The sequence below is a fragment of the Triturus cristatus genome, chromosome 6 (genome assembly GCF_964204655.1).
Source record: "Triturus cristatus chromosome 6, aTriCri1.1, whole genome shotgun sequence".
NCBI lineage: Eukaryota > Metazoa > Chordata > Amphibia > Caudata > Salamandridae > Triturus > Triturus cristatus.
This window is the reverse complement of record NC_140589.1, coordinates 1,243,446,352-1,243,470,681: the sequence shown is the minus strand read 5'-3', so window position 1 is coordinate 1,243,470,681 and position 24,330 is coordinate 1,243,446,352. Positions and strand designations below refer to the sequence as shown.

The 24,330-nt window shown below is 41.7% G+C and overlaps 1 protein-coding gene across 1 annotated transcript in view; it reads right to left on the bottom strand.

The window, feature by feature from the left end:
* The window catches only part of TTC27 (tetratricopeptide repeat domain 27), a 1,631,130-nt gene that overhangs the window by 1,379,451 nt on the left and 227,349 nt on the right, over positions 1 to 24,330 (bottom strand). Inside the window, exon 2 of the mRNA XM_085612184.1 lies at positions 12,597 to 12,771. Within this exon, the coding sequence (XP_085468310.1) occupies positions 12,597 to 12,771 (175 nt within the window). The remainder of the gene's footprint in view (positions 1 to 12,596; positions 12,772 to 24,330) is intronic.

Here is a 24,330-nt window from a genome sequence, read left to right as displayed (position 1 = left end):
ATGAGTATCATTCTGCTCATGGATATCATCATTTTTTTGTTCTTCTTTATGGTCGTCAGCGCCTGTTTTACCTAGTGCATCAGCAGTACTCTGGCCAGAGGATTCTCCATCTTTAGGTTTCCCTTGGGTGATAAAGTTCAGGATTGCTCCTTCCTGTGACACTACGAAAGCCTGCTGAGCCACCTTTCTCTTTCGTTTCGAATAACCAGATTTGTGTACTCGAATTCTCTTCATTTTGCTTGCAATGCAGCGGGCGAGGCTAGCAGTGGGTAGGGAAAAAAAGAAGACAATCAGCAGTGGCGGCTGCTGAAAGATTTTGATGTCATTTTTATTTTCTTGCAAAAACAACAGTTGATGGACAGAATGCAGAACAATGTCATACATTCACCCCAGTACAGAGATCTGGGCCTAAATCCATCGTTTTTTTGCTCACCACACCACCCCAGTTCAGACATGGCCATATGCAAATCAGCCTTGACCCTGTGCCTCATGGGAACAGTCCAGCCCGAACTGCCAAGCCATGTCTTCCCTGGACTACACAATGAAGGACCAGCATACCTTAATGAACGAGTGAAGTTCCACCAACCTACCAGGAAAATATGTTCCAGAACCATCTCCCTAGCAGCCACCCAATGCAGCCGCTGATAAAACAGTGGAGGCCGCTACTTCTCCCACCTGGCAGTGAAGACCTGAAAACCCTCCCCCTGCACCTCAGAGCCTCACCATCGCTCCAGCAGTTCAGGAAGGACCACAAGACCTCGCTGTTCAACCAACAAGCAGCATGATCCAGCAGCATGAATCCCACACCGCCTCGAGACCCTTATGTGTGAAGCAGCTGAGCTTTACAAACCCTGACTGATTGATAGTAATTACCCTTCCCACTACATGTATGACACATTATGAGGACTAGCCACATATGGAAGGTTTATTTGAAGAGTGTTATAAAACTATAGGGTAGATCATGTGACTTGGCATACAAGGTCTGTTTTCTCAGTCCACTGAGAACAGTAGAGCCTGGAGAATAGTTCATGATCTATTTGGGAAGTGACCTTAGCAGGAAGAGAGTAAGCTACCTTAAAATCATGGCACACAGAGACCTGTCTCAGTACGTCACTAACTGAACCTGAAGACAGCTTACAGGTAACCAAAGACTCGTCCACTTTACCACATTGTCAAAAGACAAAATACAATATATTTAATTAAGGTTTCTTGTATAGTGTCATATTCCAGCAACCAGTTCTGCTCGCTTTCAGAGCACCTATTAAACAAGGATTAATTACAGTGAGTCCTAAGGCTATGAAAAGGCACTAGAGGTTCACTGAAGCAAAATTAATGTGCAAGGAACATCCTGTCAGGAGACAACTTTCAAGCAGACGTACAAATCACTAGCACAGCGTACCAACGACCCCATGGGCCGTGGCATAAGCAAGGAAAATGGCCCCTTTGGCTGCTGCTCAGGAAGTAAAATATAGCAATTATCAGGGTTCAATGGGCCCCTGAGGGTTTTGGGTCTCAGTACCACTGTACTTGCTGAACCAATGGTAACTATGCCCCTAGTATGGACAGAGAAGGCTGCTTCACCAATTGCAAACTGAGGACTAGTTAAACTAGTTTTCTCTGCTAGTCACATGATAAGCACTGGAATGTAATTAAAGAAATGATCAAGAAGCCAGTCTCCTACCAAGGTCTCTGCAAAAGGGCATTAGATTGAGTTAACATGGGTAGGCACTGCCATCCTATTCCAGGCGTCCATCCATAGGTGCTTGCATTTCATGTCTGCCTCAACACCATATAAACAGACATAACCAAATGCCAAGTACATTCGAACACTCGATGTTTTAAAAGATTTGTGCAGGCAGATCCACTCATTAGATCACAAGTATCAGCTTCATACTCTGTTTTCATGATTGTTGATAAGTAATTGTAATTATTTTAATGAATCCTTAACATTACGTCTAACACCTCGTACCCTGCTCTCCTCTTCCCCCCAACACGACCGTGCCTCCCAAGTTACACCTCCAAAAGTCACCATGCCTCCCCTCAGCCACAAGTAAACACCGCCCCTGCACCGCCCCTGCACTCCTGACTCACTCTTCCCTCAACATACAGCGCCGATCTGTACCACTCCCTACCCCACCTCTCCGACCCGCGCCCTCTCAGAGATGAATCATGAGAGAGAGGCTCTCTCTCACGATTCAGCATGCCCTCCCTTCCCATGACCACCAGAATACCTCCAGCTCGCCACCTCACATGGCTTACCTCCACCCAGACCCAAAGCACACACCATCTACAATAACATCCTCACCCAACCTTCCCCACGCCCCCGGCTCCTCACACCCACGGGCTGGGATACATTCCTACGCCTGATCTGCCCTCCTCCCCAGGGCTCCCCACACCCTCGTCCAATGGCTCACCTTCCCTCGGGTTCACTCTGCAGTGGCACACGCTGACCTCCTCACTCCCCCTCCCCATGCCCTGACCCTCGGGCTGCTCACCTCGCAGCTGGCACCAAAGGTTGCACACTAGCATGCTATCCTCTGCAAGGCGGCCTTTCTTGCCCAGGGTCTCTAGGCGCGCCGGTGCATGGCCTCGGCCGGTCTCGGTGCTGCTCGCTGCACGCCGGGCACGGGTGCTGCCACCCCTCCTGCCGCCAGTGATGCGTGGTGCTTCTGTAACCCCTTCGCTGCGGGACTCGCGGGCACTGAGCATGCGCGCGCATGCGAGCCTCCGGAGGTGCCAGATCTGGACTATTAAAACAAGCTCGATTCTCCTGGAAAAAAAGTTCTAAACAAGCACAAGACCTACCAGAAGAGCCCGAAACAAGGATGACCCCACACAAAGACGAGACTGGGTTAAAAAGGAAAAGAGTATAAGAACAACCATTCAGCATGCATCACATTGGATTTAGCACGCCTCAGTCGTTCATGCGCCAAATCCCTGCCAGGGGCCGCCACGAATATGTATTGTATCCGATTCCTCGTGGTGGCCCCTGGGGGGTTTGGTGGCCCTGTGCAGGTGCACAGCTTGCACATGCCTAAGGCCGCCCCTGCTGGTAGGCAATACAGTTAAAGTTCTTATTTAGGAAAGGCACATATTGAGAATTTAAAACGCAACATCATTGTTAAGGGTTCTCTTTAATAATAAGAATTGTTTTCTACCCAAATGAACCAGTTTCACAAGATTAGGATAATGAAAGACTGGGCAAAAAACATATAGCTCTAACATATACCTTGCAGTTTGTATGCAGCTCTAGGATGACAGTTAATAGCTCAATGTTCTATATTAGGATTTTGAATAATAAACGACCAGTAACAAAAGGAGCTCTGTTACAGAAGCAGTAACCCACTGACCTATTTACATTATATGCACTTTATCTGCACGGTACACTTTTTAGCAGCTGGCATTTTAACCCACTGCACTAACTTAGGCTGAGTCAAAATTTCCATTAGACAAACCTCTGGACTCATTTTCAGGAAGACGATTAATAACGGGACTTCTCTTAATATTTTAATTGATGTCTGAAAGTTGCTGGAGGCCAGGAACGAGGAGGCAACAGGTGCTTTTAAAATTATGAAACACATTTTCAAAAATGACGCCTCCACCCCAAGTTACCGCCTGGTGTGGGCGCACCGTTCACACTGCCCTAGAGCCGGCCCTGTTACTAGGGATTTAGAAGTGAATTAAATGTGCCAATTGGGGATAAGCCAATTCCACCAAATGTTACGGAGAGAGCATAAGCACTTCAGCACTGGTTAGCAGTGTTAGAGCGTGAAGAGTCCTAAAACAAAAACAAAGTCAGCAAACAGGATGGTTAAAGGCAAAAAGTTAGGGGTAAACACACCAAGGATGCTACGTCTAACACAAAGACATTCTGAAACAAGCATTTGCAATGCAATAGGTCTCGCATTTGCGAGAGTTTGAGCTATTGGCATTGTAAATGACAATGTCTTTTATTTATGTGTTGATTTTTAAAACAGATAAATAAAAGGCATTGTCATTTACAATGCCAATTGCTGAAACTCCCCCAAATGCGAGACCTACTGAATTGCAAATGCTTGTCTTTAATTACTATACACACATAAAAGAATAGGGGGTCTAATAGTAGACAGCACAAAGATTGAGAAAGGAATAAGGTGTGTAGAATCAATCAAACCCATGCGTTATCAGAGCAGAGCATGGATAACCATCAAACTTACTCAACCAATGAGACAAATAATGAGAGCAAAGACACCTCTCATGATCAGTTTATATCACATGGTATCCAACTAGCACAGAGGTGTGTCTCTCGATCGTAGAGACTCCCTCACTAGTTAAAGGCTCTATTGCTCCCTTGGGTTGATGGAAAAGCGTCAAGAAGACACGTGAAAAACTGTGACCACCAGACAAAGTAGAAGTGCAGTGCAAAAAAAGGACTGTGAATTCTAAAAAAGGATTGTGTGAAGAGTACGATGTAATTCAACTCACTCCACACATCTTAATTAAAAAAGTGTAACAAGATAACCAGCAGTGCTGACTAGTCGCTGCTAAATGAGGGTCGACATGTTTCAGCCAACAAGGGATTGTAGCCCGCGGCTTTCTTCAGGACCTATATAAATTTATGCTACTGCATTCAGTTGATAGAATTCAAATGGTGCAATGTGCCCCCACTTATGGAAAAATGTGAAACTAAACAAAACCAGAGAAGTAGTAATAAATACAACCTCACGTAGTCCTAATCCTCTATATCACAGGGTGCAAGCATCACCCGTGGAGACAGGACAATTAACACACATGATAATCCAATTCAAAACATAAAAAGTGCTGTCTACAAGCAGGCAAATTAAGTAAGTGTGCCTGGTCAGTTGCTGTGAAAGAATCTACGCAATGCTTACCCAACGTGATCAGGGATTTCACCTCACCTACCCTGGAACCTGGCTCAGGTTAAGGAGGCCTCGCTCTAAATCGTGGGTAACAAAGACAAAAAATGTTTTTAGAATTGAGAGAGCCAAAGTCAATCCCAGTCATTCTCTCGCGTTGAATTAAACGCAAGATCTCCTCGCTCTTTCATAGTAGGCTCACCCCTTCAGTAAAAAATCTCTTTAATTACTGTCAGGGCTGGACCTGGCCCATTTAAAGTTCTGTGCGTGTTGGCAGTAGAAGAACCGTTGTAACATTTGACATAATGTGCACCCCCTCATCGCTGAGAAAACAGTGAAACGTCAACAGCACGCAAAAATAATCTCTAAATAAAAAGGGAGGCCAAGGAATGGTAACAAAGCACGTGTTTTGAATGCCAACAATAAACAATAGTCCAGCTTCTGCCATCACAGGAGCCCCCATACTTCGGGGATAAACTGCTTAATGCATTCCCCCCCCTTGTTCATCGGCACTGCTCTACTGATACTGCTCGCCGTTGGTTTAGGCCTAGCTCAAGCCAGGCACTAAGGTCAGCCAACAACCCTGGTGCTGCTCCTGTAATATCATTCCCTACGCTCGTAATCTGCAATGCAGGAACAGCGTGTTGTCTCAGAAGACAATCATGACAGAGCGATTTGAAATGTCCATAAAATAGTTGGCATTGGTGCCCATCTTAAACCGACACATCACTGTTGTTTAAAGGCGAACATAAATTTTACAGGACGTGCATCCTATTAATTGATCACTATTATTAATTACAGTTTAGTTTCCGGGCTAATACCTCCAAGCTATCGCTGGGCATGTGTTTTTTTAAGTGACGATGTACAAAATCTTCATACAGTGAAAGTGAAAAGCAAGCACACAGGGCCAAAGGGGCTGTGTATTTTCTGCCACCCCTCAAAACGTTCATTAGCCAATACCATGCGATGCGTAATTACATTTCCTAGTCCAACCAATAACCCAGCATTCCTCTGCTGCCATTACTCATCTACAGCTCACTGCACCGTCATATCAAATTTGCACCGGAAGCCCCCCTGACCTTAGCGCGTGCCCCTCAGTGTGTGCTTCTCAATGTGGAAAGCGGTTTATCTGTCTGGCCATCAGATAAATCTTTCAATAGTATAACTGTCCACCAGGAGCTGGCAGGGTGAGTGTGACGAGCTTCATATGCACATGCGCCGAAAACATTCCTAACGGAAGACATTTACAAAATGCAAACATATTTATTCAGATTTAGTAAATACTACACCCAAAGCCAGTGCTGTACATTCCAAGACCTCATACTAACAAGGACATTGGCAAAGCCCAAATGGATATGCTGCACGATATGTGTGGATACACATACGATTAATACAGACGAAATAACTAGAGGCACATATAGAAACAAGATAACCCACACAAAGGCACACACGCAATCCCGTAACTCTTACAGGCACTCATCCAAATACATATACGCCACGCACAATGCGCTTGAAATCAAAACCCAGGGAGAGAAGCTGTGCGACCACAGAGCCTTCCCAAGCTGCCTCAAGAACAAGCTTTAAATGTTACTATAATATAGGTTAAGTTGCCAGCGAAAATGTTTCGTAAGACTCCGATCCAGCCTGCACCAGCGCTCTTCACTCGTCAATTGCCTTTGCAGCCATAAATTGGGTTATTTTGGTGGTCTCATGCTCAAAATTGCCTCTTTTAAACCCTTGTTTTAATAGAATTCAACTGGAGCTTCATTCTCCTGACGCCCACCTAAAAAAAACAAGCCGGAAGTCAGGCGCCCTTGCCCGGGACGTGGGCGGGGCCTGCTCCGGCAGGAAGAGAAGTCGGCGCGCCGTGCTAACGTGGGGCTCCCATGCTGGAGGGAGAGCCCCGCGGTGGCGGCCGGAGTGGAGAGAAGCCCCGGGTCCCAGGAGGGGGCCCGGGTGAAGAGTGCAGCGGCCGAGGCTGCCCACGACAGCGCGGGGCTCCAAGTAGTGAAGGGAAGCCCTGCAAGAGAAGTGCTGCAGCCGCGAGGAGGAGCCCCCCCCGCAGAAGAGCAGCCCGGTAAGTAAAGAAGGGCTGGGGGGGGCTCCGTGTGGGCTATTGTTGCTCAGAATTACACTTTATGCCAACAATAGCCCACACGGAGCCTCCAACGGGGCTGGCATGTCGTTGGAAGCGGGACAGGAGATGTGCACATTGCGTGTGTTCACATGCGCGTACACTGGCTCAAATCCTCCAAAAGCCTTGCGCGTGCCCATCTCCTGTCCCACTTCCGAGGCAAGTCAGCAACAATAGATCTCGCTGGCAACAGCGCTTCGCGCTGCGTTCGCCAGGCGAGACCTAGAAACTGAATTAAAGTTTCGAATGAATAACTATTGACCAACAGAATACTGAGGTTTTGGCCAATGAAAGAATATAGATAATTTATTTTATTTTATTTCATTTATATAGCGCACGAATCACCCCATGAGGGTATCTCAGCGCTGGAGCCACACAAGAGGAAGAGGAGAATAGGATTTAGAAAAGAGAGGTGTTCAGCATTTTTCTGAAAGCCAAGTAGTCAGTGCAATGTCGCATGCGGAGAGGAAGATCATTCCATAGGCGTGGGGCAAGATCGTAAAAGGCCTTCCCGCCCAGACGAGCCTTTTTGACGCGAGGGACTGTGATGAGGGCTTTGTCTCCTGAGCGAAGGGCTCTAGGAGGAACATAGTTGACAAATTTGGCGTTAAGATAACTTGGGCCTAAACTGTTTATGACTTTGAATGCCAAGCAGCATATCTTAAAGTGAATCCTTTTACGTATGGGAAGCCAATGTAATTTCTGTAACAAGGGTAGGGAGGTTGTTCTAGGGGGGGCATTGTCAACTAAACGGGCAGCTGTGTTTTGGATAACCTGTAATCTGTGTATGTCCTTTTCATTGGCTGAGATCATCAGCGCATTACAGTAATCTAAGCGGCTCAAAATGAGTGCTTGTACCAGTGTTTTCCTAGAGGACATAGGTAGAAAAGGGAAGACTCTTCTGAGCAAGCTAAGGTTATGGAAACAAGCTCCAATAGTGGAGGAGACATGGTCTCTTAGAGAGAGCTTTTGGTCAAGTCTAACTCCAAGGTTTTTAACCACTAGTTTCGGACAAGGGGTGGGACCTAGTTCTTCAGGCCACCAACTGGGCGACCACAACATGGTAGTGTCACCGAATAGCATTATTTCGGATTTGGTGGAGTTAAGTTGAAGAAAGTTCAATTTCATCCATTCAGATATGGATTTCATACCTGTGCTAAAGATGCCTTGAATGTTCGGGCAGGATTTATCAAATGAAAGGAGTAACTGTGTGTCATCGGCGTAAGATATGGGCATGAACTCCAGTTTTCTCAGCAATCTAGCCAGGGGCGCCACATAGACATTAAACACGGTAGGGCTCAAGCATGAGCCCTGGGGCACTCCTTTGGTAACGTTGGTTGTCTTGGAGTGAAAAGGGCCTAGATTGACTGTCTGTGATCTATCATAATGGTCACACAAACAAAGCATGAACAGCTGAGATTATTCTTGAATCCCCGCATATATGGTAAAAATGGCAGCATGCTTCTAGAATGTGGCTCGAGTGAGAAAAGATAAATATTCTTATTTTGATTGGTATAAATACTGTTGCCAAAAGAAGACACGATTATTTAGAGACAGATTTGCCCTTTTACGAGTTATTCCTGGAGAACATGCAGATAGGGCAGCAGTATGTAATATGTACCAATGAGTGATGTGGTAATCGTCCTTCCTTCAGTTTTAACCTGCGGTATTATCTCGTTCCAGATCAACTTCCCCGCAGTACTCTTCCCAAAATCTCTTCCTCATAGCAAATATTTCTAAAAAAACATACTTTTCTGCACGGTCAGTCCAGATGTCTCACTTTTTCCTAGATTCTCTTTTTGAGGATATTTACAGTGTATTGTGACTCTCTTATCCAGTGCCATAGTGCATGCGCTTTGGCCCTAACATAGTATTAGTAAAATTGGTTTCATCCAATTGGTCTATTTAACTTTCCGGTAAGGCCATGGCAGGTACGGAAAACCCATCAATAGCTTGGGCTGCAGAGCACATTTAGATCAGCAGTTTATATGGCTGCAAGCAGCACCACTGTAATCTGGCTGGGCTGCAGGTTAAGGGCACTAGAGGAGCACACTGCAGGAAAAAGTACATTTGCCAAGAAGGAAAATCTATTTTTATATATTACTAAGTCACCACTAAAGTGTGCTTTCAAAGCCCATCAAGGCAGGCTGCCTAATACATATTTAAGTGACACACTATATATTTAAAAAGTGAGCCTTCACAGTGACTGAAGGCCTAAAAACTAGTTTCACTGAATAGGCTGTGCTAGACCTTTCCATAAGCAGACTTGGTTGAGATTACAATATTTATTCTATATCTCAGACTACTCGGAAAAGTAAGAACAATAATTTCAAGTTATTTTACAATCACATTTTAAAATCTAATTCAATGGTGAACTTGTTAAAAATGTAATTCTTAGGCTGTCTGACCTAGAACGTGCTTAACCCATTACTGCCACATATCACAATTAACGAGCTGGAATACACATGCTTAGTTGGGAGTGTTAACAACCCTCACTCAGAAGGCAATAACCAGCCTCTGAGCCCGGAAAGAGCAGAGGGGTTAACCACTGGCTTCGGGGTCTTCTGGGAAGCATGCATGGAATGCTTCATTTTTGGGGATGCCAAAAAAAACTTCTATTAATTCCCAGGACTCTCCTAGCTGGCCTGGCTCCTGTCACAGAAGCAGAGAGAACCATGGTTTCCCCGATCAGATAGGAGGCGAGGTCATCTAAAGTGAGAAGCGGCTTGAGGGTGATGCAGAAGAAGAGTTGGGGGATGTTTGTCATCTCACTTATCCACACCAACCACTATATACAAATTGGAAACGTAACTCTAATGACTGGTCCATAAGTCATTATTACTCAGCAACATCAAAGGTCCTCCGATTAATCTTTGGTAGAGCTAAAAGAGACTAAATAATGAAAAACGGAATGCTATTTCTCCACGAGGACCTACAATGAAGAAATATGCTAAACATTAGTCATTATAAACATGTCCAAATAACTTTGAAAACTTGGAAATAAATACAAACACTATTCTCTTCTATTTAGGTTTTTCTTGTTATTTCATACTATGAATGGTCAAACACAATTACAAATTAGAATGTCATTACTTGGTTCTCAAAAAAATACAGATTAGATTCACAATAATCATAACAGCTCATTTATGAAGACATCAGAACATCAGATATAGAGGAGTGAGAGGGAGAGAAAAACATTAGCGAAACACAGCTCACTTACGTAACGGAAATACTTATGCACAGCGTGCAGTCTGAAAAGTCAACCCCACGGCCGTTAGGCAATAGCAAGAGCAACATCACCAGCCGATGATATGCAAAGTCTCTAGGAAAATCCCTTAAAATGAGAAGGTTTCGCCACCAGAAAATCAGGAATCAGGACAGCACAGCATTCGGCAAAACACGAACACAGGGACAGGTCACCAATCTTGTGAGCAAGCCGAGAATCACTATCCCATAGGAATCATTATAGTATGCTACTTTCTTCCGTTAATATGTTGCATTTCTCTCTTCAGCAAGTCTCTCTATTGGTTATTCACGATGGTGTGACAGTCTACTGATAGTGACTTTACTACTATTTTCTACACACTGTCTAAATATTGTATAACTTCCAAGAGAGAAGATGAAGAAAACCTAGCTACAAATGTATTTAAACGTTGAAATAGTTACATTCACGTCATCTACAACCCTCGCCTAGACAGGAAAGAACCCTAAAGACTTATTCAAAAACAGGCAAAATATCTGTACTCTAAGGAAGCATTTGTAACACTTGAAGGACAGGAGCATGGAAAAGCATATCCTTTAACAATTCTAAGGCCTACATTATTTTAACAAAACAGAATAATTTCTAAAAGCCTACATTATACTTTCACGAACAAAAAATCATTTTCTCTTTTGTTTTATTTTCTGCAGTTATGAAGACAGAATAACATCCAGTTAGCATTATTCTCATTATTTTGACTAAGAAAATCATGTTGTCGTGCCTTATGCACATTTCACACGTTGTACACTCCAGTATTATATATTAGAAATTCCACACGTATTATTAAAGCATGCATTAGGGTGAAATTCATCGAGCAGATTTTATTTGCAAAAATCGTGCTCCATCAAGAGCTGAAGGGTTCTACTATTTTGAAATGAGTGCTCCAGAGTAATTTTACAGCGATGTGAGGAGAAAATGCTCCAAAAGGAGATGGGCATAGGGTGCGAAAATAGCCAAAACTGGGTAGGTAAAATTTTCAATCACTGGCTATTGCACAGGATAATACCTGCACCTCGCCACCATCTTCTCAGATCATTCCTGAAGAAGGACTTATGCTGGAAGAAGAGGACTCAAGGACCCCTGACACCACTTGGCACCCACAGTTGTGACCTGCTCTCCAAGACTGGAATGGTTTGCCCGCTTTATTTTTCTAGGCACTTTTAGACTTAGACTGGTGGTAAAATTGATATGATTTTGATGATCGTGGTGTCATTTATTCTCAATTTTTTTTATTTTTCTAAGTTGGGTTTGGAACTTTATTCTAATGTTTAAGGTTGTTGGTACTGCTTAAACTTAATGTACAATTCTCCAATTGTTGCTTGCTGCTTGTATCACTGTTACCATAGATTTCTTAAGAATTGTATTTTGGATAACCAGTATGTGTTTAAGTTTGTGTGCGGTACCCCTCCTAAATTAATGACAACATCTGGTCTATCCTTTTAATAAAGTCCACCTCTGTGGCAAAAAATGAACATTGCATTGTGTAGTACAATGTGACTTTATGTTAGTCTAAAAACACAACAAAAACAAAACACTTGAAATGTTTTTAAGTTTATACAATCACAGCATCAAACCACTTCGATTGGCGTGGGCATACTACAGTCTAGCTTTAAAAATCATGAAAATCTTTTTTTAGGTTTTGCCTAGACAGCCGTCTGTAGTCAGAGACCTACTGTCTACAATGCTTAGAGTAAGCATTTGGGTTATCCACATGCGCCTGACTAGATGGCTATATTGCCTATCACAGTTTGATGCTTCTCATTAGATGACTTTCCGTTCAATTCTTGTCTTTGTCTTGTTCCTCAAGCATAGCTTTTTTATCATAATTATGATTGGATGACTTCCATTCCTAACAATAGGGAACTATGGTATTCATTTGTATCTTAGCAACTGGACGTACATGGCTTTTCTCGCGCTCTTCACATCTGCTCACAACCCTTCTGCAGCTCCTCGTTCATTGTTTCTCAACTTCTGTTTCATTAGCTTTTAAAAAATATTTATATTCATTCATAATTGCTTTTAGGACTACCCAACAGCTGCACACTGCTTCTGGACAGCTCATGACCCAGTTTTTTCATTGCTTCTCTATCTATTTCCTGTCCCTCCCAAGTCCCTGTCTTGCATCTACCCAATGAAACAAGCATTGACATAACCAATAGTTCAGTGCTTGTATTTTAAAACAAGACCAAAAGGCTTTGCCAATGCTTGTTTCCTATCTGAATATATTTTTTTTCTTAGAAGAGAAATACTGATCAGAACTTAAGTGAATGCTGTGATGCAGTACTTAAAAGTAGCACAAAGGAAGAAGACACATATATATAATTTAACTACATTTAGTGTTTGTTACCGTTCATTCTGTTCCTCTGGAGCAACATCCATATATGCCACAATCTGTTTCTCCAGGTAGCTGTCAATTTTCTCTTTCGTTGAGGCTGGTGAAGCAAAAAGGTCTTCGACTGCATGACTGAAGAACATCGACTCATATTTTCCATCAAACAGCAATTGCAGCAAGGATTCACTTTCTGTGAATGAAAGTGACCAGGATGAGATCGCAAAAGAGATAGGCATACACCACTTGTTTAACATGTGTGACCAAACAGTAATCAAAATCACACAACGATGTTTCAAATTATCCTACAACACAAAATGGCACATATAGTCAGGTTTGTCAACACTGCAATAATTCTAACTGTATGAGAGAACGTTACTATCTGCAAGTTATGTTCAGGTATCAGTCGTTTCTTTAAAAAGTCTGTGTGTTACCAGCATGGAGCTCACAGGAGTTTCAACTTCAAGCTCAATCAGTGACACAGTGGCAATGAATGAAGGACTATTTTATTTTTCTCATTCCCATAATTTTAAAGCCCCTGTCTGCAACTTGAGGTATGTGCAATTTTAACATATAATAAAATTTGAAATTCTGACTTGGAACGGAAACACCTGGACAGGCACAGGCACAGGCACATTACACCCTAGGGTACTAGCCAGTGAACCTGCTCAAACTATCTTGCAGACTAAAGATCCTGAACATACCATTGTGTATCCTCACAGTCCTTATGGTGGATTTAGTAGTACCTTCACAAATAACATTTATGCCATAACGGACAGAAAATGTATACTTCGTTTCAAGACCTCAGTGATACAACTAAGATTGAACAACTGATTTTGCTTTCGCCAAATATTTGTGTCCAATTATCAAAATCGGTTTGTCCGCAAACAAAACACCATTTCTGTTTGAGATACTAGCTCAGATAACTTCTATTCACTATCCCCAAGGTCTTGGGAAAGTTAAGTGGCTGAAACAGGTCTTGTGTGTTTAAAATCTGAAATGGGAAAGGTGAACTGAAATAAATCAGAATACAACCAAGAAGTGGTACTTTTTTTATTGCTTGCTTTGCACAGGTCAAACAGACTGTTCCGGTCTGCAGCAAGATCCAATTTTTCAAGTACAGCCAGTATACAGCCAAAGAAGTATCATGCTTGGTTAGTGGCACAGTGGCCACGGATGAAGAACCACTTCTATTTCTATAGAGTTAAAGACTCCAATCTTCAATCCAGCCTGAAATCTGAGATATCAGCAATTTTAAGGTACAATTCAGATTCAAAATAAGGATATTTAGATCTTAATGCTATAACAATTAGGTTGTGCCTTAGTTCTTTTTAAGATACATAATATATGGTTCTCTCTCGCTCTCCCTCTTGGTTGAAAAACACTGTTTACATACTCGAGAAGTGCTATTAGCAATCACTACAGTTATATAGCGCAATCCACAATTTATCTGAACTCTACCCACCACATGCACAGGCAGGTGATGTAGCAAAACAGAGTACACACAAAGGTATCACACACCAAACGTTTATTCAGGAAAAATCAAAAGTAGTCAAAGAATGGATGAGACAAAGTAGCTAGTTCTAAAGCAGTTTTGTTAACCACACATACAGTATGGTCCTCCAATTACTTTGCAGGCAGTACATCAGGAGTCATTACGTCAAAGGTAAATCTAGCTACAAAAACAACAGGAGTCTCTACATCACATCAGCCGTTAAATCGCAGATAAGTATTACACACACACACACACACAAATGAAAAAATTAAGAACATAGGTTGTATAAATCTATACATTTTTACTAACAAATACGAAATTAAAGTTAAAATAAAAAATGTCTAAGGATGAAGTCAAAATAAAAAACATGGCCATTAGAAGAGAACATAGAAAAAAATATATACGCACATAGGTATGTAATGTATGTATGTATATATGTGTGTGTATATTTATATATAAATATAGATTACAATATATTTTTTTAGGGGGCTCAGGTCTATCAATTTTGACACGGTTTTTGATGATTACATTTATCTTATGAATTTTTATGTGATGATTTTTACTATAATTATTGTGATCGTATCTGTTGATCTGAATAAGTAGTGCATTTGTTCTGAATCGAGGAAATTGGTGATTTAAGCATTTATGTACATAGTGTTCAAATTCATGCAATATGTGAATTTCATTTGCCATTATTTTCCTTTTTTCAAGGGACAAATTGGATATGATATGAATTTTAATATCATTATTGATTTTTCAATTTAATATTTTGTTTATATACTTTTGGATTTTAGCACTAGCACTTTATTTATATGCGTGACTGGGACAGTGCAAATGGACAAATTCATATGTAGGAGCAAATATTCAGGTCACTTGACTACAATTAGACTCCAGATTTAGGCTGTCTTCTAAAACTGCTTATATAAAAAAGATTAGTCTTTTTAATACTTAATTTGTTTTATACATTTTGTATTTCTTCACTTTTTATATATTTAACAGTGATAATGTATTTATTATGTTATTTATATATTTATGAATTTTAAACATATACTTGTCTAAATTGTAAGTATTTTGTTTAGCTCCTTGCGCTAACCGTCACGCAACTCTGATTATCCAATCTGTCACAGTATATAAATCATGTGCTTCACCGGGGGGGTCATGTGATCAAGGCTGTGTGTTCACAGCCGAAACGCGTCATGCTGACAATGGAAGAATAAATTAAGCACGTTAAAACTTTCCACAGCGCACTTTGTGGTCTGTACCTGTGTAACTTGTGAAGTACGTTTCAAGTGATCCAGGAGCTTTGAATTTCTACAATTTTGGTGGAATACGGCCGTTTCCGCCATTACGGACCCTCCTCGCTCTTTGGGCTGGTTTGGTATGCGGCTGACCTCGCTGTTGCGATCATTGAATTAACCCGGAAGGAGTAGACATTCAGCCAGCCCCCCGCATCTTGAATTGCAATAGCACGATTGTCGGCGAACTCGGAGTATCGTTTGGTGGACCTAGCGGGTGTCGGAGGACGCTTACAGGAAAAAACGAGGATCTCTGGGGTAAGCAGACATTGCTGGATGCATTTTTATATTAGCGGGTGTGAGGATTGTGCCAGAATCAACGCGTTACAAGCTTAATAATATAGGCGGATACGCGAGTGCTTCATTGATTTATTCACCATTTAACATGTCAACGTCAGCGGAGACGCTCCGGAGCCGCGAGGCAATAGCGAACACTTTGTTCCTCGATTTACCTAATGTAACGGACACTACTCAAGCCTTTAATGTGGAAACTAATGCCCATAACGATTTAAAATCATCATTAAAGAAATTGGAATGCGTTTTCCACAGACTTTTTAAATAGTTATAGCGGCAAAATGGATGGACAGATTTTCATAACAGTTGGCAGGTATATAGATAATGGTGTCGAAGGTGTCATTTTGTTATTAGATCTAAATTGTTTCAGTAGTTTTTTACATAATAATGGACAAAAACGTACTGATATATTGAGCTGCGGCATTCCGCGGTACATGTCGATAGCAAAACACAATATGATTGGTTAGTAAAGCCCTTGCTAAATGAAAAGGCAGCCATATTGTTTAGACCACACTTTGCCTGTTCTGTGTTTTAATATGAAAAAACGGTTATTACTCTAGTTTTCATGTAGAGGAAGAAATGAGGCAGTTTAGTAAACTCTGTAGAGGTAGGAAAAAGTAGTTTTTTTTATTACACATTTTTTTTTAAAATACAGAGGACTACAATACTCTCATGAACATCTCATGAAAGTACCGCAGTACATACTAAAATGTTTTTAAAAATAATTTATAAATGACAAAATACAATTTGAAAAAATATAGGGTGGCTCTTAAAAGAGCCTTTCTTGTTTTTTTAACCAAACATATTTAAATATCTTTTTCAAGCTAAGTTTCCAGGTTTACAAAATGTACACCATCAGGATGATACAGTGTGCACTGGAATATTTTATACTCAATTAAAAAATGTAAGGCATTTCATAATCTCAAAGAAATGCTTAGCCTGCCTTCTTGACATGTCTTCAAGTCTTTTCAAACTTAGCAACATTAAGATTAGACCACTTCCACTTTTGTCTCTGACAAAGATTTAAGAACATAAAATGTGTGTTCGGAAACATAGACTTTAAGATGGAAAATGTCTCCTTCATCTCAATTTCTAGTCTAATTCCAGTTAAGTGTCCTATATCATTGCCACCACAGTGGATAACCATAATGTGGGGATGGTGACATTTACTAAAAGAGGAAAGCAGAGGGAGTAACTGATTCCATCTCAGAACTATCTATTTCACCAATCCATGTTAGTTCAACTCCTTTCAAACCTAAATCATTATAATCATCGGCTTTCTTAGTATGCTCTCTGGCCCCAAAAAATGAAACTGTGCTAAACAAGCCAAACTCTAACCGTCTTGCACATACACTGAGATACAAGAATGAGGAAGACAGAGGCATTCCAGTCTACAACACTCCATTCCACTCCACTCTACTACACTCTATGCTACTTTAAGACACTCCACTCAACTTCCTCTATGCCACTCCACTGTATGACACTCCGATCTACTGTATGCCACTCTACAATACTTCACTCTACCACACCACTCAACCACATTCTATGCCACGCCACTCTACAATACTCCACTCTACCACACACTGCAACAATCCACTCTACTCCACTCTACCACTCAAAGACACCCTACTCCAATCAACGAGTGTATTCCACAATCCGATATCACTACATTATTTTTTTTTCTGCAAAGGTTACCATGACCAAACAACAAAAAAAGTCTTAAGAGAAGAGAGGAGAACAACAAAGGCAAAAAAAAAAAATCTATTCTGCATTAACTGCACCACAGTACCAGAAGCAGTTACTGATGAAAAGACAGATGCACCAGGTGAAGAAGTTGAAGGTGGTATAGAGGAACCAATGCAGCAGGAGGTGGTGGAGGTCCTGACGACCCAGAAGAAGTTGGAGTTGTAGCAGCCGAAGAATTGGCCACTGCCGGTGTTTCTGCTTAGGCCTCTTCAAACACCTTCTGACACCTTCTTATGGCCCACACCAACCTGGCTGAACAGATTGCCTGCAGATGTTTCCTCATTCCCGTTGTACCAAATAGATACTGTTAGAAATGGGGGTCTCTAGTTGGCAGAGGTAGGTACCTTTGTCCAAATAAGGACCCTTGCTTCTAGTCAGGGTAAGGGAGATACACTTAAAAAAAAACCCTGCTCACCCCCTTGGTAGCTAAAACCCTGCTCACCCCCTTGGTAGCTTGGCACGAGCAGACAGGCTTATCTCAGAGGCAGTGTGTAAAGCATTTATGAACAAATACAGTAATACAGTGAAAACAATACAAATGGACACCACACCAATGTAGAAAAATAAGTAATCTTTATCTAAACCAAAATAAGACCAAATGACAAAAATCCACACTACAGTATTAAAAATAAGGCTTTCAAATGGTAGAAATAGTTCAGTTCAAGGCAAGTTGTAAATACGTCACTTTTCTCACACAGTACCTTAGATGCGTCATGCAAAAGAAACAAAATGGCCGCAGGGAAGGCGATGCGTCGGTTCCTTACACTCAGGGAAGGTGATGCGTCGGTTCCTTGCTTCGGGGGAGGTGATGCATCGTTTCCTTACGGCAGCGCAGAGGAGGGGATGCGTCGGTTCCTTACCGGAGAGGAGGTGATGCGTTGTTTTCTTACTGCGTGGGGAGTTGATGCGTCTGTTTCTAACTGAGTCCCCCAACGATGCGACAGTATTGGCACCTGATGCGATGCGTCGATCCGGTATGATGCGTGGCTCCGTGCAGCCGCACAGCAGGCTTGCATCGGGATCGGTATGGTGATCTCGGACTTCGGAGGTCGTTGCACCCGATGCATCATGCGGCGATTTCTTGAGCCGCGGCAGGCGCGGAGACAGTTTCTGAGGCATTGTACAATACGCCTAAACAGAGGTATTGAAACATTTTCTAAGTGGGGGTGCTGCCATCAATGTTGCATGACTGAAGTCCTAGGAACTGTAAAAAATTCAAGTGTCATCCAAAATAAAAGTGAAGCAAATGAGCCACACACCCATCTGGAGAGTGGCACGGATGTAAAATGTAGCCAGTGATGCATTTTGTAGCACAGTGTCACAAATATATTACTAAAGCACCATGTGGCATTGTCGTTTACAGACAGCACTCTTTTCATTGAAATGGCTGCTATATGTGCACCAATAAATTTGGACAGGCTACAGTTTTACTGATAAATATATATAGTGCACAAAGGATAATCTCTGGAAATCGAGTTTCAGTAAATATTTCTCAATTGAACGTCACCAAGTAAAGTGTCTTGATTTGTTTTGATGTTATCAAATCTTAGTTTCCGTCACACATAAAAAAGTGATTTATTTGTGCTTTCCTTTCTATTGATATATTCTGAATTATTTGTACGCCCATTCCCAGGTATTTCAATCTTGATGTGGTTATAAAAAAAAATGGCATCCTACAGCCATTTTTTTCTCTCTTCCTGCACCTCAGTAAGATTGCCACAACGTTCAGTGTTTACAAAATCCTCTCAATTTGCAGTCAGAGAAAGTAAACACTAATCTCTAATATCCATGTTAAAAGAATAAGCAGCAATTTGACAGAAGACAGAACGAGTTTTGACCTTTGTCTTTGAAGCACAGAAAATGTGCCTAGATAAAAAGAAAATTTAAAGGCACCTTTATTGCTAATTCACCTTCTGAACTCCCAAATCATGTTTAGCAATGTCAACTTCCAAGGTTGTTTGCCTGTAGAGGGACAGAACAAACCCAGCATTCTGTACCATAAAGAATACAACAGGAGGGAACACGGAAATACAATATGCAGCAATATACAGAACACCACATATCTTCCCCCTTAAAAAAAAAAAACAAATAAAAAACAACAAAAACAAATAAGCAATGACAAAAACAGTGACTAATCAAGTTTGCTTGGAATGCTTCTTACCCTACATCTCCTCCGTAAATTAACATCAGAAGAAATCGTAAGCTGCGGACCAGAAACATTACCACCCTGTGTGGCCTTGGACAGATGAGAAACATTTCACCATTGACCATTGTCGAGGCGAACAACGTGGCCCTTAATCTCGGCAATGCAATGAGGTTCACTGAATTTCGACTTCCCTTTTTGTAGTAGCAAAGGGTCTTTAACCATGACCATGTCTCCTATAGTAAACTTAATCACTCTCCTTTTTCCAGAGTGACAAAGCTTTTCATATTTAGAGCGATTGAAATTGTCAGAGGCAATCTCAGCCTTAGAGGCCTCAGCGAATACAGAACAATCACCTTTGATAGCACTGAGTTTCCAAAAGAGGCACAGAGAAGATGAAACCTTTCTGCCCCTCATCAATTCAAAGGGAATAGTACCAGAAACAGTGTGGGGAGTGGTCCTATACGCCCAAATCATGTTTCTAACAGCTGTCTCACAATCACCATTGCTGATGAGAGTACTTTGCACACATTCAACTAGAACCCTATTAAACCTCTCAACTTTACCATTGGATTGAGGGTGATAAAGAGGAGTGCGTAGGAGTTTCACGCCCAATGTGGCCAAAAACTCTTGCGTAGATACTGAGGTGAATTGCACTCCATTATCAGTTAAAAGCTCCTCCGGGACACCCTCTCTGGAGAAAACATCTTGCCGAAAACGGCTTTAGAATTGGGATCAGAGACATCTCTTACCTCCACCCACCTGGAAAGATGGTCAATAAGGACAATAATATACCTCATGCAGTTGGGCAAAACGTGAAAAGGACCAAGAAAATCAACAGAAACTCTTTGCCAAACTCTAGCTGGCCACGGGACAGGTTTGGTTATAGAAGTGCTGGTGGTAAGATGCTTGTCACTAACAGCACTGCACACAATTCTTGATTAGGTTATCAATATCTCGGTCCATGCTGGGCCACCAGAAATCATTTCTGATCCTGCGCTTGGTGGCATTCATCCCCAAGTGACCAGAGTGAGCAGTTTCCATTATTCTCACTCTGAATGTCTGGGGGAATGAGCTTACTATCTCTAACTAACAAATCATTTTCAATGGAAAGTTTGTTTGAAATTTTACAGTATGGCTGTAATTCAATGGGAAGGGATCTCTCCTTGGGACAACCTTTGACTACAAAGTCCATTACTTGCCTCAAGGTGGCGTCATTGAAAAGAGCATCTTGCAAAAGTGACATGTCAGGACAACTGACAGTGTCATCAACATTGGCAATGATTCACTCCTCAATATCATCCGGAAATTCGGGAGTAGTTTGGGAATTGTCCATTGGAAGTCTGGATAGAAAGTCCGCCTTGACATTCTTTCCACCAGCTATGTGAAGCACATCAAAATTAAAGTCAAGAAGTTTGGTGGACAACCTAGCCAGTCTGGCCGTAGACTTTTTTATCTTAATGCCAGAGAGAATGTCTACTAGAGGTTTATGGTCAGTTCTAAAACAAAACTTCCTTCCCCAAATGTAGGATTTAAATTTTTCAACGCCCCACACACAAGCCAACATTTCTTTTTTTATTACAGAATACCTCAGCTCAACATCTCTCATTCTTCTGGATGCAAACCCTACAGTGACTTCCCTTACACCATCCATCTGGGATAATACCACACCCATACCATAGGCACTGGAGTCAACAATGATAAACGTGTCACGGCCCTCCACGTAAGCTTGGAGAGCTAGAGCAGACAAAACACATTCTTTGATTAGAATGAAATGCTCCTGACATGTGGCTGTCCAAATGAAGTCTGAACCTTTTTTAACAGATTCCTAACACACTCAGTAAAACTTGAAAAATTCTTAATGAACTTGGAATAGAATTCGCACAGACCAAGGAAAGAGCGTAACTGGTCTTTATCGATGGGGTGTGGAGCATTGACAATACCCTCAATGATATTGGGTTTAGGTTTGACACCCTCCTTGGTGAGCACATGACCTAGGTATTCAATTTCATTCACTGAGAAAATACATTTATCTTCTCTCAAGGGGACACAATTGCTTTGGAGAATTTGTAAAACAAGATCTAAAACCTGTTTATGTTCAAGTTCTGTGTCCGTATGCACCAGAATATCGTCATGAAAAATTACAATATTGGGAACATGCTGAAACATCATAGTAATTACTTTCTAGAACACAGAAGCTGCTGAGGCCAGTTCAAATGCCATCCGGAAAAATTGAAATGTACCCAAGGTGTTACAAAAGCTGTAAGTTGGCGAGAATGTTCATCAAGAACTACCTGATGGTACGCTGAGTGCAAATCCAATTTGGAAAAAACATTTGGACCGACCCACAGCAGTAATAAGGTCATCAATGCGAGGTAACGGAAAGTTCTCCACCCAGATTGCTTTGTTGACTGATCTTAAATCAACACATAAACGAAGTTCTCCAGTCCTCTTTTTAGTTAAAACGATGGGAGATAACCAGAGGGTAGCATCGACACGTTCGATTAAACCATCATTAAGCATCTTGTTAAGCAGAATAGGAAGATCACTTCTTATACTGTGAGGAACATTCCTTAATGTGTGCTTAACTGGGGATACACCCTCTTTGATCTTAATAGAGTGAGTGAAATCTTTGATTTTTCCAACCTTATTTTCAAAAATCTGTGCATATTTTTCTTTCCATTGAGAGGAATTGGAAATGGAATTAACCAAAGAAACAGGGTTCTTATGACCAGGTCTAATGATCATTCCAAATTCAGCCTGGTGCCACCATCCTAGTATATTAATTTCTTTAAGGGCAACATAAACTTTCCCATGGATGGTTTTGTTTTGAAAAGAGATACAAGACCAAAAGTAGCCAGCAAGATCAATCCTGCTACCCTCAAATGCAGTAGTGATGACATCAGGCGTAATAAGACCATATGAGACCAGGATTGTTTATATTTATTAATGGAAATAATGGTAATTCGCGCACCAGAGTCGATGAGTAGCGGAATATCATGGCATTGTATGGATACCTGGACATAAGGACGCCACATTTTTTCTCTGTGTGTACATTATTTATGTCTAAATATTCAACAGAGACAACACATAGGGACAATTCTTCGACTTTCTTATCTAACTCATCTGGAGTCCCATTAGGAACTAGTTCTTGAACGCACCTAATAGGGAAACATTTGCCCCCTCTGCACACCCTGCCAAAATGGCCAATTGTTTTACATTTATAGCACTCTTGGGCAATAGCAGGTCAGTTTTTGAAATTCGAAAGGTGACAGGATGAACCACATCTATTACACTGGAAACCAGAGAGATTACGTACAGGAAGTATGTTCTTATTGTTCCTATCTGGTAAGTCTTTACCCTTTTTTAACTTGACATTGATAAGAGACTTTCGAGTGCTGTGAGAAGAACTAGTGGCAGCAACTGTGGAGCAGGTATTGAGCTCAAATTGTTTAGAAATCAACTCTGAGCGTTTGATGCTCTTTGCGATGTCAAACGTTTCATCGAGAGAAGGATTTTTGCAGGAGAGTAATTTCTGTTGGATCTTCTTGGAAAAGCTCCTGGAGACAATTTGGTCTCTTATTAACTGAGAAGTAAAGTCATCAAAGTCGCAATAACTAGCTAAAACCTTTAAAGCAGTGACATAAGTGTCGATAGGTTCACTTGGAGCCTGGACACAAGTGAAAAATGTAAGGCTGTGCACAACCAAATTGACTTTGCCTTCGAAATAGGTATTAAGTTGTTTATGAGCTAGTTGGTATTCATCCAGGTCACCACTATCATGGCCAGTGTAAGTTGGTAAATGATCAAAAACATTTTTCTCCTCTATGCCTAAATAGGAGTATAGAAGACTGCGTTTTCTATCAGGTTTGAACTCCATACCATCAATGGCTCACAAATAAGCATTAAATGATCCGAACCACAACCGCCAATTTAATGGTGGTTCACCTGGATCATGTAAAAAATGGCTGGGAGGGGTAACAGTTTGCATGGTGAAAAGGGAAAATGAACGAAGTGAAGGAGGAGAAATGTAGAAAAACAAAGATTAGAAAATATGAGGAGAGGAAAAGAGAAGAAATAAATGATTAAAATTCACAAAATATGCATATATAGTTAATGTGATGATGTAGACAAAAAAAGTATGTAGAAAGGTGAGTGAATCACTGAATTCACACACACTGGAAACGCAGGTTAAAGTAGAAGTATACAACGGAAAGTATGTGGATCACTGAATCCACATGGTGAAAGCAAAGTACAGATGACAGGCCGTATTACAGGAAGTGAGGCAACGACATCAAGGAAAGGATCGGAGCGATGTCCCACGGTCAGAGAGACGAGTTGGCAGTTACGGAAGCATCCAGAGCCTGAGAGAACGATGAGGCGTGCTGTAAGAGCTGAAAGCTGTGGAAAGGCTGGTTACACCAGGTACAACGGATAAAACAGCACGCAGTTCATAGGTGGGACAGGTGAAACTGGGAAACGTCAGAGCCGGAGAGGTATCACACGGCTAGACGTGTGAGAGAAAGTCAATGTAAGAGCACGAATGCTGTGAAGAGGTATCCTAGGAGGCCAGGAATTGTGGCGTCAGCCAGCGTGTCCCAGGAAACCCAGAGGAGTGACGTCGGGGTAACCAGGCAGGGCGCGTGAGAAGGGCTCGAGCAGTGGCACGCAGAGTAATTTAAAAGTCAATACTAGCGCATGTGAAAGCGCTCGCGGGGCTCCTTTTTGGCAAAATGGATGAAAGCAGGAGCGCAAGAGGGATATGAGCGCCACTCTCAG